The 17,283-nt window shown below is 44.1% G+C and overlaps 1 protein-coding gene across 2 annotated transcripts; it reads left to right on the top strand.

Annotated features, from left to right (window-relative positions):
* Positions 1-11,933: 11,933 nt before the first annotated feature.
* Positions 11,934-17,283, top strand: LOC109764930 (protein WHAT'S THIS FACTOR 9, mitochondrial). Of its 2 annotated transcripts, XM_073498286.1 has the most exons (4): positions 11,934-13,410; positions 16,217-16,302; positions 16,420-16,806; positions 16,902-17,283. In XM_073498286.1, the coding sequence occupies exon 1, from the start codon at positions 12,054-12,056 to the stop codon at positions 13,263-13,265; it is 1,212 nt and encodes a 403-aa protein (XP_073354387.1). In that variant the 5' UTR covers positions 11,934-12,053; the 3' UTR covers positions 13,266-13,410; positions 16,217-16,302; positions 16,420-16,806; positions 16,902-17,283. The 2 variants fall into 2 exon arrangements, with proteins under 2 accessions (XP_073354387.1, XP_045085173.1); XM_045229238.2 differs by having other exon boundaries at positions 16,436-17,283.

Genomic DNA, 17,283 nt, shown 5'->3' with positions numbered 1-17,283 from the left:
TCGAATAGCTCATGTATCAACTAGGGCTGTCCTTATCTTCCATGTTAGGCGGGTTATTCTCAAGAGAGTGGACTCCGCTCCTCACTCACGAGAAAATGGCTGGTCACTGGGATGCCCAGTCCCATGCTTTATGCAAATCAAATCAAAATAATTGCAAACAAAACTCCCCCGGGACTGTTGTTAGTTGGAAGCACTCGTTGTTTCGAGAAACCATGGATTGATGCTTGTTGGTGGAGGGGAGTATAAACTTTACCATTCTATTTGGGAACCGCCTATAATGTGTGTAGCATGGAAGATATCGCCATCTCTTGGTTGTTATGTTGACAATGAAAGTATACCGCTCAAAATATTATTTATCTCTATTTCAAAATCAAGCTCTGGCACCTCTACAAATCCCTGCTTTCCTCTGCGAAGGGCCTATCTATTTACTTTTATGTTGAGTCATCACCCTTTATTAAAAAGCACCAGCTGGAGAGCACTGTTGTCATTTGCATCCATTACTATTAATTTATATTGGGTATGACTATGACTGGATATCTTTTACCATGAATTACAATGTCTAGTCAGTCCTTGATCTTTAAAGGTGCTCTGCATTTATGTTTTGCAATCTCAGAAAGGGCTAGCGAGATACCATCTTGTTATATCATATTATGATTGTTTTGAGAAAGTGTTGTCATCCGAGATTTATTATTATTGCTCGCTAGTTGATTATACCATTGATATGAGTAAACATGAGACCTAAGTGTTATTGTGAATATGGTTAGTCATAATCTTTGCTGAAAACTTGAATGCTGGCTTTACATATTTACAACAACAAGAGCAAACAGAGTTTGTAAAAGTTTTTCTTTATCACTTTCAGTTTATCAACTGAATTGCTTGAGGACAAGCAAAGGTTTAAGCTTGGGGGAGTTGATACGTCTCCGTCGTATCTACTTTTCCAAACACTTTTGCCCTTGTTTTGGACTCTAACTTGCATGATTTGAATGGAACTAACCCGGAGTGACGCTGTTTTCAGCAGAATTGCCATGGTGTTATTTATGTGCCGAAACAAAATTTCTCGGAATGACCTGAAACTTCACGGAGCTTATTTTTGGAAGTAATAAAAAATATTGGCGAAAGAATCAAGGTCAGGGGGCCCACACCCTGGGCACGAGGGTGGGGGGCGCGCCCTACCCCCTGGGCGCGCCCCCTGCCTCGTGGGCCCCCTGGAGCTCCACCGACCTCAACTCCAACTCCATATATTCGTGTTCGGGGAGGAAAAATCGGGGAGAAGGATTCATCGCGTTTTACGATACGGAGCCGCCGCCAAGCCCTAAAACCTCTCGGGAGGGCTGATCTGGAGTCCGTTCGGGGCTCCGGAGAGGGGAATCCGTCGCCGTCGTCATCATCAACCATCCTCCATCACCAATTTCATGATGCTCACCGCCGTGCGTGAGTAATTCCATCGTAGGCTTGCTGGACGGTGATGGGTTGGATGAGTTTTATCATGTAATCGAGTTAGTTTTGTTAGGGTTTGATCCCTAGTATCCACTATGTTCTGAGATTGATGTTGCTATGACTTTGCTATGCTTAATGCTTGTCACTAGGGCCCGAGTGCCATGATTTCAGATATGAACCTATTATGTTTTCAAGAATATATGTGAGTTCTTGATCCTATCTTGCAAGTCTATAGTCACCTACTATGTGTTATGATCCGGCAACCCCGAAGTGACAATAATCGGGACCACTCCCGGTGATGACCATAGTTTGAGGAGTTCATGTATTCACTATGTGTTAATGCTTTGGCTCGGTACTCTATTAAAAGGAGGCCTTAATATCCCTTAGTTTCCATTAGGACCCCGCTACCACGGGAGGGTAGGACAAAAGATGTCATGCAAGTTCTTTTCCATAAGCACGTATGACTATATTTGGAATACATGCCTACATTACATTGATGAATTGGAGCTAGTTCTGTGTCACCCTATGTTATGATTGTTACATGATGAACCGCATCCAGCATAATTCTCCATCACCGATCCAATGCCTACGAGCTTTTCATATATTGTTCTTCGCTTATTTACTTTTCCGTTGCTACTGTTACAATCACTACAAAACCCAAAAATATTACTTTGCTATCGTTACCGTTACTTCCATACTACTTTGGTACTAAATACTTTGCTGCAGATACTAAGTTATCCAGGTGTGGCTGAATTGACAACTCAGTTGGTAATACTTGAGAATATTCTTTGGCTCCCCTTGTGTCGAATCAATAAATTTGGGTTGAATACTCTACCCTCGAAAACTGTTGCGATCCCCTATACTTCTGGGTTATCACCCCTCTTTCTTCTAATGACCATCGGTATTTTACTCGAAGCTATATTTTTATTCGTCACATACTATGTGTTTTGCTTGGAGCGTCTTGTATGATATGAGTATTTGCTGGTTTTATTTTGTGTTTTAAGTCTTGATCCCTTGCTGGACACACCTATTTGAGAGAGCCAAAATTATGTCATGACTTGTTAGAATTGCTCTCTATGCTTCACTTAAATTTTTATGAGCTATGGACTTGCTCTAGTGCTTCACTTATATCTTTTTGAGCATAGTGTGCTTTAGTATTTTTGAAGAAATACTCTCTTGCCTCACTTAGATTTATTTGAGAGTTAGTAAAATTTTCAAGAAATTCTCTCTTGCTTCACTTAAATTATTTTGAGAGAAAGGAAAAAATTATGCTCATGATCTTCACTTATATTTGTTTGAGCTTATGAAAAGCAACACATGAAAATTAGTCCCAGAGTGATAGATATCCAAAAAGGATATAATAAAAACTTTCATGAAGATCATTGGACAAAATAAACTTGATTCTTGGTAATAGTTTTGAGATATGATGATGTGATATGTGAGTTATGTTGATGAGTAATTATGCTTTAGTAAGAATATTGGTGTTAAGGTTTGTGATTCCCTATGCAAGCACGAAAGTCAATAGTCATGCAATGAAATTATATCCTACTTATGGTGCATTATTCGGTGTTAATTATGCTTAATGCTTGCTTATGAGATTATTCATTTCTTGGTTGGTCGCTTCTCAATCTTTTGCTAGCCTTCATTTTGCACTAAGTATGATCTCTACTTGTGCATCCAAAACCCTTTAAACCAGTTTTGCCACATGAGTCCACTATATCTACCTATATGCGGTATTCTTTTGCCGTTCTAAGCAAATTTGCATGTGCCATCTCTAATTTTCAAAATAAACTTCTCTTTTGTGTGTTCGTTTCGCTCGAGGAATGGCTAATATTTTCCATGCTGGATGTGTTATTCTCACGATGAGTGTTTATTCACTTGTCATTGCACGAGAGTAAGGCAAAGGTTTTAGGGATGCCCAGTCCCGAAATGAAAAAAAATGAATTTACTTTATGTTGTAAAATAATAAATTCCTTGGAAAGTGTTGGTATGGAGGGCAACCGTGGATACGGCTAGCCATGGAAAGTGAAAGTATGGTGGAAAAAGGAATAAACTTAATTTTCTGTTTGGGAACCGCCTATGATATATCTAGCATGGAAAGTGTTGGAAACTCTAAGTCGTTTTCGTTGGTGGGATGGATACACCTCCCAAAATGTTTCTATCTCTAAGTTTTTCGCTTTGAGCTCTGGCACCTCTACAAATCCCTACTTCCCGCTGTGAAGGGCCTTTCTTTTACTTTATGCAATTTTTATTTTGAATTTGAGTCTCCATCTTCTTTTATAAAAGCACCAATTAGGAGGCAATATGATCGTACTTAAGTATTGGGTGTAGCTAATTGATACGTCTCCAACGTATCTATAATTTTTTATTGTTCCATGCTATTATATTATCCATCTAGGATGTTTTATGTGCATTTATATGCTATTTTATATGATTTTTGGGACTAACCTATTAACCTAGAGCCTAGTGCCAGTTTCTGTTTTTTCCTTGTTTTTGAGTATTGCAGAAAAGGAAAACCAAACGGAGTCCAGTTGACCTGAAATTTGACGGAGATTATTTTTGGACAAAAAGAAGCCCACGGAGCATCGGAGATGGACCAGAAGAGTCCCGAGGCACCCACGAGGGTGGGGGCGCGCCCTACCCCCTGGTTGCGCCCCCTACCACGTGGCCGCCTCGGAGACCCCCCTGACTTGTCCCCGACGCCAAAACCTCTTATATATACAAAAAAAAATCCAGAACATAACCTAGATCGGAAGTTCCGCCGTCGCAAGCCTCTATAGCCACCAAAAACCAATCGGGACCCTGTTCTGGCACCCTGCCGGAGGGGGGATCCCTCACCGGTGGCCATCTTCATCATCCCGGCGGTCTCCATGACGAGGAGGGAGTAGTTCACCCTCGGGGCTGAGGGTATGTACCTGTAGCTATGTGTTTGATCTCTCTCTCTTGTTCTTGATTTGGCACGATCTTGATGTATCGCGAGCTTTGCTATTATAGTTGGATCTTATGATGTTTCTCCCCCTCTACTCTCTTGTAATGTATTGAGTTTTCCCTTCGAAGTTATCTTATCGGATTGAGTCTTTAAGGATTTGAGAACACTTGATGTATGTCTTGAATGTGTGTATCTGTGGTGACAATGGGATATTCACGTGATCTACTTGATGTATGTTTTGGTGATCAACTTGCGAGTTCCGTGACCTTGTGCACTTATGCATAGGGGTTGGCACACATTTTCGTCTTGACTCACCGGTAGAAACTTTGGGGCACTCTTTGAAGTTCTTTGTGTTGGTTGAATAGATGAATCTGAGATTGTGTGATGCATATCGTATAATCATACCCACGGATACTTGAGGTGACATTGGAGTTATTCTAGTACGGACTCTATGATAGATCGAACAGAAAGAATAGCTTCGTGTTATTTTACTACGGACTCTTGAATAGATTGATCAGAAAGAATAACTTTGAGGTGGTTTCGTACCCTACCATAATCTCTTCGTTTGTTCTCCGCTATTAGTGACTTTGGAGTGACTCTTTGTTGCATGTTGAGGGATAGTTATATGATCCAATTATGTTAGTATTGTTGAGAGAACTTGCACTAGTGAAAGTATGAACCCTAGGCCTTGTTTCAACGCATTGCAATATCGTTTGTGCTCACTTTTATCATTAGTTACCTTGCTGTTTTTATATTTCAGATTACAAAAACCTATATCTACCATCCATATTGCACTTGTATCACCATCTCTTCGCCGAACTAGTGCACCTATACAATTTACCATTGTATTGGGTGTGTTGGGGACACAACAGACTCTTTGTTATTTGGTTGCAGGGTTGCTTGAGAGAGACCATCTTCATCCTACGCCTCTCACGGATTGATAAACCTTAGGTCATCCACTTGAGGGAAATTTGCTACTGTCCTACAAACCTCTGCACTTGGAGGCCCAACAACGTCTACAAGAATAAGGTTGCGTAGTAGACATCACTAATATGCGAGTGTGTTTCATGAATGGATCAATGGTTGAGCATGATGGGCTAGGGATAACTTATTTCAGCGTTGATATTTTGAAAGACATGGTTGCTTGTTGATATGCTTGAGTATTTAAATTATCATGTCAAAACTAGACTATTGTTCTGAATCACCTAAAAGTCCAAATGTCCATGCTATAAAGAAAAGAATATAATATGACATGTTAGGCACCATTCCACATCAAAAATTCTGTTTTCACCACTTACCTACTCGAGGACGAGTAGTAGTTAAGCTTGGGGATGCTGATACGTCTCCAACGTATCTATAATTTTTGATTGTTCCATGATGTTATATTATCAATCTTGGATGTTTTATAATCATTTTATAGTCATTTTATATCATTTTTGGTACTAACCTATTGACATAGTGCCAAATGCCAGTTGTTGTTTTCTGCATGTTTTTTACATCGCAGGAAATCAATATCAGACAGAGTCCAAGTGCAACGAAACTTTGCGAAGATTTTTTATGGACCAGAAGACACATAATGGGCCCTGGCTGCGCCTGCGGGGTGCTCCGAGGAGAGCACAACCCACCAGGGCGCGCCAGGAGGCCCAGGCGCGCCTTGGTGGGTTGTGCCCACCTCGGGTGCCCCCCCGGACCGCCTCTTTGCTCTATAAATACCCCAATATTCCCAAAACCCTAGGGGAGTCGACGAAATATTGATCCAGCCACCGCAGAGTCCAGAACCACCAGATCCAATCTAGACACCATCTCGGATGGGGTTCGCCACCTCCATTGGTGCCTCTCCGATGATGCGTGAGTAGTTCTTTGTAGACCTTCGGGTCCGTAGTTAGTAGCCAGATGGCTTTCTCTCTCTTGCTGAATTCTGAATACAATGGTCTCTTGGAGATCCATATGATGTAACTCTTTTGCGGTGTGTTTGTTGGGATCTGATGAACTTTGAGTTTATGATCAGCTATATCTTTTTATATCCATAAAAGTATTTGAGTTTCTTTGATCTCTTTTATGCATGATCTCTTATAGCCTCGTATTTCTTCTCCGATATTTGGGTTTTGTTTGGCCAACTTGATCTATTTATCTCAATGGGAAGAGGTGCTTTGTAGTGGGTTCGATCTTACGGTGCTTGATCCCAGTGACAAAAGGGGAACCGACACGTATGTATCGTTGCTACTAAGGATAAAATGATGAGGTCTATCTCTACATAGATAGATCTTGTCTACATCATGTCATCGTTCTTATTGCATTACTCCGTTTTCTACATGAACTTAATACACTAGATGCATGCTGGATAGCGGTCGATGTGTGGAGTAATAGTAGTAGATGCAGGCAGGAGTCGGTCTACTAATCTTGGACCTGATGCCTATGAAATGATCATTGCCTGGATATCGTCATGATTATTTGAAGTTTTATCAATTGCCCAACAGTAATTTTTTTACCCACCATTTGCTATTTTTCTCGAGAGAAGTCACTAGTGAAACCTACGGCCCCCGAGTCTCTTTCTCATATATTTGCCTTTGCGATCTACTTTTCCTTTGCATTTATTTTCAGATCTATTAAACCAAAAATACAAAAATACCTTGTTACGTTTTATTCTCATTTATTTTATTTGGCGTTCGATCTATCAATCTACTACAATTTCCTGACGTCCGTTTGCCCATCTTGGGGCGCCGCTACCCGAAAGGGATTGACAACCCCTTTTACACGTCGGGTTGCGAGGATTTGTTATCTGTGTGCAGGGGCTGTTTACGTTGTGTTGCTTGGTTCTCCTACTGGTTCGATAACCTTGGTTTCTTCACTGAGGGAAATACCTACCGTCGCTGCGCTGCATCATTCGTTCCTCTTTGGGGAAATACTGACGTAGTCCTAGCCGACATCAGGCTTCTCTCCGTGGTGGCGCCTAGTGCAGTCTGCGTGTGGGACGTCGGTTGCACGAGGGCACGACGGTAGGATGGCTGGTCCGGTGGAGCTTGGAGGTCAGTGGGCTTCCTATGCACTGCCATGCGGTGCCGCTCGACGCATGCGTAGCAGAATCATGCAACAACGGGGCTCGATGGTGCATCTCCAATGCGTGCGGCAGCAGGGCTCGGCGAACGATGGTTTGGTGTGCGGCCAATAGTGACGCATCCATGGCTTATGGATCGGCCACAAGCACGAGGTAGTGGTGTGGTTTCATCTTGGACGACTTGCCTCAGTACTTATTGTTCGTCTACGATGAGATGGATGGCGAAAGCTATGTTTGGATATTTTCCATGCTGACGATGGTGATGCATTTGGGCATCGTTACCTCGTTGAAGGTGTCGTCAATACCGTTCTTGCCTACCCGCCTGTTGCTCCGGGGGAAACCCTAGGTTCGGGTGATCTCAGATCGGACGCTGATGCCAATGATGTTGTTTTACTCTCTTGGGAGCATCGTCTTGGAGTTTGCATCGGTTAGGTGGCCCGGTGGATGTTGGTAGGTTCGTGTTCCGGCGTATGCTTCCATGTTTTACCGGTGCTCTTGTGGGTGGATGAGGGATCAAGCATAGCGTAGCGGTTGGTGGCTGAGATCCTTCTTGAGATGTCGCGCTACGAAGATGGTGCATGGCAATTTGCCGGTGATAAATCGCCGCCTTGGTGGGACAATGATATCTCATGTTTGTGTTGTCTAGGATGCCCGGATTTATCACTAACAGACACTGGCGAAGGAAGCGTGAGACTGTCGGGTTGTCTCTAAGGTGGGATTTTGGTGATAGCGTCTTCTCTCGCCCAACGATCAATGGCTCCGTGACATACTATTCGCTTGGTTTGTGCATGGTTTACAACTCGCGTGGATATCGCGTCTGTACTATACACGCTTACATCATTTTCAGTGGTTGCAACCTCTCGATGAGGATGTTCCTAAAAAAAAACCTTCTCGATGAAGATCAACGTTGCTCTTTTTTTCTTTTTCATCCGCCTATACAGGCCGTCGGTCTTCTATGGCTTCGCTGTTTGCCGGCGTGATCTTTTATGTGCGTTGGTGTTGGTTGTGTGCATCCTAACTATGCAGAGGCGAAGTGTATGCTCATGGTGTTTTGTATTTCTTTAATGCTTCATTATGAGTTAATAAAAGCACTCTTTTCGAAAAAAATAAGAAGTCAACAAGCTTAACACGGCGAGAATGACTTCTCTTGGAACAATCAGCCATGCTTTATTACTGATTAGGGATGTTTTCAGCAATGACAATCGGATCATGAGAGTATCCTGACCACACATGTCCCATGCCTAGCCAACTTGTGAGTTTCGGAATTTGAGCTTCTATGTTCATGAACAAAAACACAAGACATAAAGGTCTTCATCCACTCCTTAATCTCCTTGACGACTCCACCATAATTTCCTCCAAATCCTTCATATATATATGGTTAACAGCAGCCTTGCAGTCAGAAGCAACGAAAAGATGTTGACCTTCAGCAAGTGACAATGCTTGGGCCACCAATCCACCATGATCGCAGCCCAGCGCTGCCAAGGTCCCCGACTCCGACCCAAAGGCCTGGCCCATGAGAAGCTCCGACCGCCAGGACGGGCGTCCATTCTACTAGCCTCCTTCTGCGTGAATAGCCATTGCTTGGCTTTTGGTTCGGTAGTAGCAACCAGAGATTGGGCAAGATCATCATCAACCAACGCCCACACACAGCGTGATGATGTGCAGTTTAGCAAAGAGTGCCTCCATGAATCTAGTACTCCACACATCCCACAAGCCGAGCTGTCTGCCATATGTCCATGAGCTCGAACGTCTTCTGTTGGGAGGGACTGCCGTGATAAACGCCACAGGAACATTTTGACTTTCCCCGACACCTTAGTGTTCCATAAGGTTTTCCACGATCCCTCTTCTACTGATGTCGTTGATGAGCCTGCTGCACTTTCCAGCCATGCCTCCCGACGCCGCCTAGTTTCCACTAGCATACGATATGCTGACTTGGTCGAGAAAACACCGTTTCTTTCAAAGTTCCAGCTCCAGAAATCATCAGTGTTGCGTGTACATAATGGAATACTTAAGATGACCTTAGCATCCATAGGCATGAATACCTGGTTGACGCGTTGAACATCCCATGTGGCACTGGTATTGTCAATCAACTCAGCCACTCAAGTTGGTGGGTTGGCCACCCGACACCCGTACGGACGCAACATCTCGTCCCTCGGTATCCAAGTGTCTGTCTAGATGTTGGTAGTTTCACCATTGCCTATGCGTCGGATGATACCTTGCTTTAGTACGTCGCGGCCTTCGACGATTGCTCGCCATACCTGACTTGGGTGACCGCCCAGATTTGCCCGCAGTATATCTGTATCCGGGAAATAGACGCTTTTCAGGACACGTGCACTAAGGGTTTCAAGATTTTGAAGGAGTCTCCATGCTTGGCGCGCCAGCATAGATAAGTTAAAGAGCTCGAAATCCTTAAACCCGAGGCCCCCCATACTTTTCGGCTCTGTCATGGACTTCCAAGAGACCCAGTGAGGTTTTCTCTTGCCTTCCTTCGAACCCCACCAGAATTTTCTTATGAGCATATTAAGGTGTTCACACAAACCCCTTGGTAATTTGAAGCAAGACATGGAGAAGATCGGCACAACTTGTGCCACTGCCTTTACCAGCACCTCTTTACCCGCTGTTGACATAGTTTTCTCAAGCTAACGTTGCACTTTGCTCCACAGACGGTCCTTCAGATATTTGAAAGCCCCGTTCTTTGAATTTCCTATGTCAGATGGCATGCCCAGATACTTTTCATTAAGTGTTTCGTTTGGAACATTGAGAGAATCTTTGATCACTTCCCTAGTGCTATCAGGAACACCCTTACTGAAATAGATAGATGATTTTGCCAAGTTAATCCGTTGGCCTGAAGCTTCACAATAACTGTTCAGTACCAGGTTCACCTCCTCAGCACCAGCACTATTTGCCTTACAAAACAGTAGGCTGTCATCAGCAAATAACAAGTGACTTACCTAGGGCGCCGTAGGTGCCACTTGTAAACCACTCAGATTGGATGACTCACTCTTGGATTTTAACAGGCACGACAGGCCCTCTGCTGCAAGAAAGAACAAGTATGGACTGATTGGGCCCCCTTGTCTGATCCCTCTTGATGGCTCAAACTCCTCCAGCTTATTTCCATTGAATAGCACCGAGAACTTGACCGAAATGACTAAGTTCATAACTATATTTACCCACCTTTCCGTGAAGCCTAGTTTCATCATCACCGCCCCCAGGTAGGGCCACTCGACTCTATCATAGGCTTTCATCATGTCGAGCTTGAGTGCAAATGACTGGTGCTTCTTTGCTTTGTTCCTCTTCATAAAATGAAGGCACTCATAAGTTGTGATGATGTTATCAGTTATTAACCTTCCAGGAACAAAAGTTGACTGCTCTTCAGATATTATATCAGGCAAAATCACTTTCAGACGGTTAGCAATCACTTTTGCAGCAATTTTGTAGAGCACATTACAGAGGCTAATCGGTCTGAACTGAGCTAATAAGGTGGGATTTTTACCTTTGGTATTAACACCAAAACTGTTTCATTAATGCATGCTGCTGATTCTGTACCATCCACAATTCTTAAAACTACCCTTGTCACATCATTACCACACACCTCCCAGTGACGCTGAAAGAAATGGGCTGGGTATCCATCTGGGCCTGGAGCCTTTGTCGGGAATATCTGGAAAAGTGCTATTTTTACCTCCTCCTTGTATGGTGCGTTTAAGGCATCATTCATTATATCAGTAACTTTGCGTGGGATAGTATCCAGGACCGGCCCCATGTTAGCTACCCCTTCTGATGTGTACAGATTTTTGTAAAAGGACGTCGCCATGGTCTCCATCTCCGTCACATTCTCTGTCAAGGCATCATTCATTATTCATGCGTATGGAATCCCTCTCGCATGATCAGTTTGTATTGCTAGCGTTACTTTGTGGGCAATATGGACTGGCCGTCGGAAGGCAATTCACGAAGGGATTTTTCAAACTCCGCAGGCTACCACTGAATTTGTCAGGAGATTCATAGCGAAACTCGAGGTGCTGGAAAATAAAAAGGAGCCCACAGCGAGAGGTGCTCTAGCTGCTCATGTTAGGCCGCGAGCTCCACCAGTAGGATGGTTTAAAATACACGTTGATGCTGGAGTCAGAACTGGGAGGAGAGGTTCAGCCGCTGCGGTCTGTAGGGATCAACAAGACAACTATCTGGGGAGTTCATCATTGGTTATTGCGGGTGTGGATGACAAAACTATCCTAGAGACTATTGCATGTCGAGAAGCGCTTGCCCTAGCTGAAGACCTCAACTTGGATAATTTGATCATCGCCTCTGATGCTAAGCAAGTGGTTAGTGACATCTCAAAGTCACGTATGGGCAGAAATGCTGCAATCATTCATGAGATTAGAAGTAGAGCTTCTTCCTTCGTTTGTAATTTTATTTTTAAAGGACGTGCGGCTAATAGAGACGCACACAACCTTGCCAAATATTCACTCTCGTTCGGCCGACTTCCCACGCTCTATGGACTTTGATGAATAAATTGGCTTTACCCCTAAAAAAAAATACTAGCCTCCTTCTTCCACCTCCGCCTTCCCCCACCTCTTCACCGCCGGCCGCCTCCTTCCGCTTCATAAACCCCTTCGCGGGAGCCCCTTTCCCCGCGCCATGCGGTCCCTCGCGCGGCCGCCGAGGCCGACCAAGCCCCTGCCCCCGCTCGCCGCCTTCGTCCAGTCCATGGGGTACGTGGAGGTGAAGATGCGGTGGAAGAAGGACGCGTCCTTCGACGCCGTCCCGGTGCTCGCGCACGCGCGGGACCTCCGCCCGCTCGCCGCCCTCGCGCGCCTCCTCTCCCCGTCGCCGACCCCCGTCTCCGCGGTCTCCAAGCTCCGCCGCTCGCTCGAGACCTCCGACCGCCGGGTCGCCTCCTTCCTGCGCCGCTTCCCCGCGGCCTTCGTCGAGTCCGTCGGGCCCGAGCACAACCACCCCTGGTTCCGCCTCTCGCCCTCCGCCGCGCGCCTCCAGCGGGAGGAGCGGGACGTCTTCGCCGCCCGCCGCGCCGACATCACCTCCCGCCTTCGCCGCCTCCTCCTCATGTCCCCGGCCCGCCGCCTCCCGCTCACCGTCGCGCAGGGCATGCTCTGGCACCTCGGCATCCCGGAGGACTACTTCAAGCGCCCGGATTTCGACATTGGGCAAGATGGATTCAGGATTCTGACCACCGGAGATGCTGTATTTTCCGAGGACGAGAACCATGGTAAGGAGCTGGGGCTCATCGATGATGGGAAAGATCAAGAAATGCCACTGTCGGTGCTTCAAATGGGTGCCATACGGAGGTTTGGGTCGGCAGAGGAGGTGCCCTTCCCGCTGTTCCCGTCCAAGGGTCTTCGGCTGAAGCGGAAGATTGGAGACTGGATGGAGGGATTCCAGAAGCTGCCTTACATCTCTCCCTATGCGGACTTCAGCAACATTCATCGGGGTAGCGATGTTTCAGAGAAGCGGGCGGTTGGGGTGCTCCATGAGCTGTTCAGTCTGTTTGTGACATGCTCTGCCGAGAGGCGACGGTTACTCTGCCTCAGGACACACCTGGGGCTGTCACAGAAGGTTCACCTGGTGTTTGAGCGGCACCCGCACATATTCTACTTACTGTTGAAGGAGAAAACGTGCTTTGCTGTCCTCAAAGAGGCATACATGGCTGGGGGACACACATCAATTGAGGAGCACCCCATGCTGGAGGTGCGGAGCAAGTATGCCAGGTTGATGCAGGAGTCACAGGAGATCATAAGGCGCCGGCGAAGCGGGAAGCCTGTACAGTTGGATCCTGAGGATCAAGAGAGTGAGGATTCGAAGGGTATAAATTCAGCTGCAATCCCTTCATAGGATGTTTATTATTTTTGACTGATCAGAAATAAGGAAATGGGCAATACGGCTTTTTACGGATTTTTGCAACAAGAGTGAGGGGGCTTTACCCTTGGAAGCAGCAAATTTGCATGCAAATAAAGGAGTTGTGCGCCTATGCAAAGAGGTTGGTGCAGTATCTATGATTTACCGTGTTCATCTAGAGGTTCTAGATTAGTTGACTGACACTTGGTGATAGGCTGATAGCTTTAGTTCAAATTTCTTCTGATAGATGTAGAGTGGGGTGATACATGACACAATATGCTTGGCGAATGATTTTTACTTGTTCACTGGATGCTGTTGTGACTTTCCAATGTATTTCTTGAACATCTTTTCTTCCTGCTTACAAGTGAAAACTAACAACAGAAAGTGTACAAATTCTTGATTGGGAAACTTTTTAGGAAAACGCCGCAACATCTACTGGCAAATAACTGGCAAGATCTTTTCTTAATATTAATTAAGCTTCAACCGTTTAAATGCTTGGTGTCGAAACTTTTAAGGGAAAAACAAATATATTTCTTGATCATATTACGTTGGTATGTGCAGAATAAATAAATTATTGATGATATAATAGAAGTTGCTGCCTTCTAGGTGTAGTTTTGGTGTGTGGCCCAGTGTTGTTGTTTGGGGTAAGGCGAACTCGTCATATCTGACAAAACATATATAAAGATCTGAGTTGGTGGTGGTCCATTCACCCTCAGAGATTGCCTCTTAAGTCAGCAAGAAATTAGTTACTGCAATTATCATACATTCTATGTAGCAGACATATCGCGATCTCATATTTAGTTGTTGATTTGGTTGATGCATACCTCCTTTTTTTTTACCTGCACAAAGTTAGAGACTACGATGACAGAAACGCTTAACCAACTCATGCAATAAAGAAACTTCTTAGCAATGCACGAGCATATATTATATGTAGCATTGCACGAGTATTTAGCTAGTCCAACAAAACATTGCTGTTATGCTTCTTAGCAGAAGTTAACGAATAAGCAAGCAGGTGAAATTAGTCTGCTGAATTAGTTTCTCTGAAAGCTACCATCTTAGACATGCATGAATTACTATAGCTTTGTTCTATAGTTAGTTACTTACTTTCCACATATAAAATTTACCAAGATTATGTGCTCTAGGATAGGTAAAATCGGCTGAACGGGCTGCGAATTTGGCTGGTGGCTAGAATAGATCACAGTACTATCTCGCCATAGGTTTTGCTCCTTATCTTTTCATTGACGCGTCAGTATTCTGCAAGTTATCTTTTGAGGAGTTGCTATGAAACACTATACTATTGATTTTACAAGATGATAGTGATAGGGTCCTCACATTATACCTTCAAGATCATCATAGTAATTTTAACAATTTTAGTCATATAACTCAATATATTATTATACTATATTTTGTTGTATGCGTATAATTGGACTGCTAGTTTCATGCGGTTGATGCCGCATTTAATTATTCACTGAGAAATGCTATATATGGGTTATGTGGTACCGGCGTGAAGTTGCAAAATCGATCACAAGACATCTATTTTTAGAAGTGAACCATGTAGTTGGCACTTGGCAGCATGGAGTCTATCATTGTACGTTCCAATGATCTGGACAAGTATGAGCACTGGATATGTTTATTGATACTTCCGTATCAGAGTATTTATGTCTACTCTCTAGATGAACATCTACACCTACGACCATCAGTTAGTCTGCCCTGGCAGTTGTACATATTTGATACAAAGCTAATGAATTGCCAAAAGTGAGATATTTCTTATCGGCTGGTGCGATATTCATCTAATAGTTGTTTTTAGGGTGCTTCTCTTGGGCTGTGGTTTCTGAATCAGCGTTAGGTGCCCGGTTATGTTCGCCAGGGAAGATGTTCCTTGATGGGGCCCACCTTACCAAGGAAGATCATTGCCCTGTGCCCAGTTATGTAAAACGGCTGGCAGGTTCTCCACTCATATTAGCAATTTCTGCTCCAGATGCTGCATAGAGGAGGATGATCTTCACCTCTTTTTCCTATGCCACTTCGCAAAGGCTGCTTGGTTCTCACATCCTTTGTTTCTAAGATCAAAAGGCTTAGTACAGGACTCTAGAACTGTTCGCATAGAGAAGGATGATCTTCACCTCTTTTTCCTATGCCACTTTGCTAAGGTTGATTGGTTCTCACATCCTTGGTTTCTAAGGTCAGATAGCTTAGTACAAAAAGTTAGAACTGTTCTTGAGATCATTCATAGCCTGCTTACGTCTGATCATCCACGTGTTTCGCTTAGCAGCATTTTAACTTCTATGTGGTGTATTTCGAAGTCCAGTGATCTCTTTGCAGGAAAGCAGGATCTCCTTTTCAGGTTGTTCATGCAGCACAAGCAATCTCACATTGCTTATCCCCTGAAACCCAAGCAGATGTCATGGCTCAACGGAGCAGTGCAAGTTCGTCTTGGGGTCCCTGTTAGGCAGAAAAGTTAGAAGCATTTTCAGATACCCATGAAGGTTAATTTCCCATGCTGTAGCGGAGCAGCTTAAGTAGGAGCTTGATTTTCTGGTTGTTTTGCTTTGTATTTCAGCCGGGAAACATGTAGTAGCTGGAGTCTTGCAGTTAGTTTTCGTATTGTACTTGTGCCTGTGCTGGTGCCTTTCTGTAGTAGCTGGAGTTGGCTCGTTTATGCCTTTTGTTTTTGAGCTCGTTTTGCTGGTGATGCACTGTAATTTGCTGAAGGATACTGTTTTATCAGTTTTTACAATGAATGGAAATTGGGGACAATGCTCCTTAATTCGAAAAAAAAGGATATCCATGAAGTATACTTGAAAACATGCAAGAGATAGATTGTCCATTATCTCAGCTTATCGAGTTCTTTAGAGAGCAAGTTTTGTGTAGAATCCAACATTGCAGTTATGTCTATGTTGACATGCATTTTGTTGGATAGAAGAGAGTACTGATAATGTGGTTTGCAGGCCTGTTTTGTGAAAGCCGTGGAAAAATGCGACGACCGCTGCTCTCTTGAAAGTTGAGCTGCAAGTGATTTGCAGGCATTTAGCAGGTAATCCGAGGTTAATATAATGGTACTTTTTTTCCTGATAATAGATAGGAGGAACTTCTGTCTTTTTTCCACAGACGATTATATATCAAGGTGCATATTTCATTTTATCATTGATAGGTTTTGGTTTCCGCAGCAAGCAAATGCCTGTTGGATGAATTGTCTGAAGCTAAAGAAACCCTGTTCACTGCTAATCTGTTATGCACCAAGCCGAGGGAGTTGGTAATATAAGAGTCTATGTGCCAGAAGTCTTAATCTCTTTACATGTTCGTGGTGAGCTAGTAAGAGAGAGAGAGAGAAATCCTGTTCGCTTAATTGGTAGGCTATTTTTTCTAATCTTTCAAGTTGAGAAAGGCATGCATGGCATGTCACCTTCTGGTAAGAAGGGTGGCTTCTTCAACAGCGACCGTGTTTTCTGGAGAGGAGGGAGCCTCGCGTCGCCTCCTCGGGGCTAGAGGAGGGAACAAAGAGCAAGCGGGAGGGCCCAGTTCTCGCGACGACGATCACGTGGGATTTCATTTTATTTTTCCGTGTTGTCATGTGGAAGATAGCAAGTTAGTAACCATTAATTTGTACTTCTATGCTGATATCACTCTGTTCAGTTAAGGTGAACAGGTCCACCCTACAAACAGCCATCATAAATCTTAATCATGTCCCCACGAAGGCGAACTGGGATGTTGCTGTTACTCAAGTTCTTCAGATGATCAAAGGGAGGCAAACCGAACAACTTCATCAGCTTAGAGAAGCAATGGAGCATCACAATTGTTTCTTTAGTTTTACCTTTTGTTGCTGGTATGGTTGTCTCAGTTTTGTTGAGAAGAGAGAATTCAGAGAATGCAAAAAAAAAAGAGTGAAAAATGCACAGTATTTCTGAGTTTGCATCCTGTTGCATATGCACAGATATATGTAATCTGAATGCAAGCTTCTCTTGCTGCCATGAATGGAAGATTTTGTTAACGGAAAAGTACTCTGTTATTGTATTCA

The sequence above is a fragment of the Aegilops tauschii genome, chromosome 5 (genome assembly GCF_002575655.3).
Source record: "Aegilops tauschii subsp. strangulata cultivar AL8/78 chromosome 5, Aet v6.0, whole genome shotgun sequence".
Lineage (NCBI taxonomy): Eukaryota > Viridiplantae > Streptophyta > Magnoliopsida > Poales > Poaceae > Aegilops > Aegilops tauschii.
The sequence above is the reverse complement of the archived record's forward strand: the minus strand, read 5'-3'. Positions and strand labels throughout refer to the sequence as shown.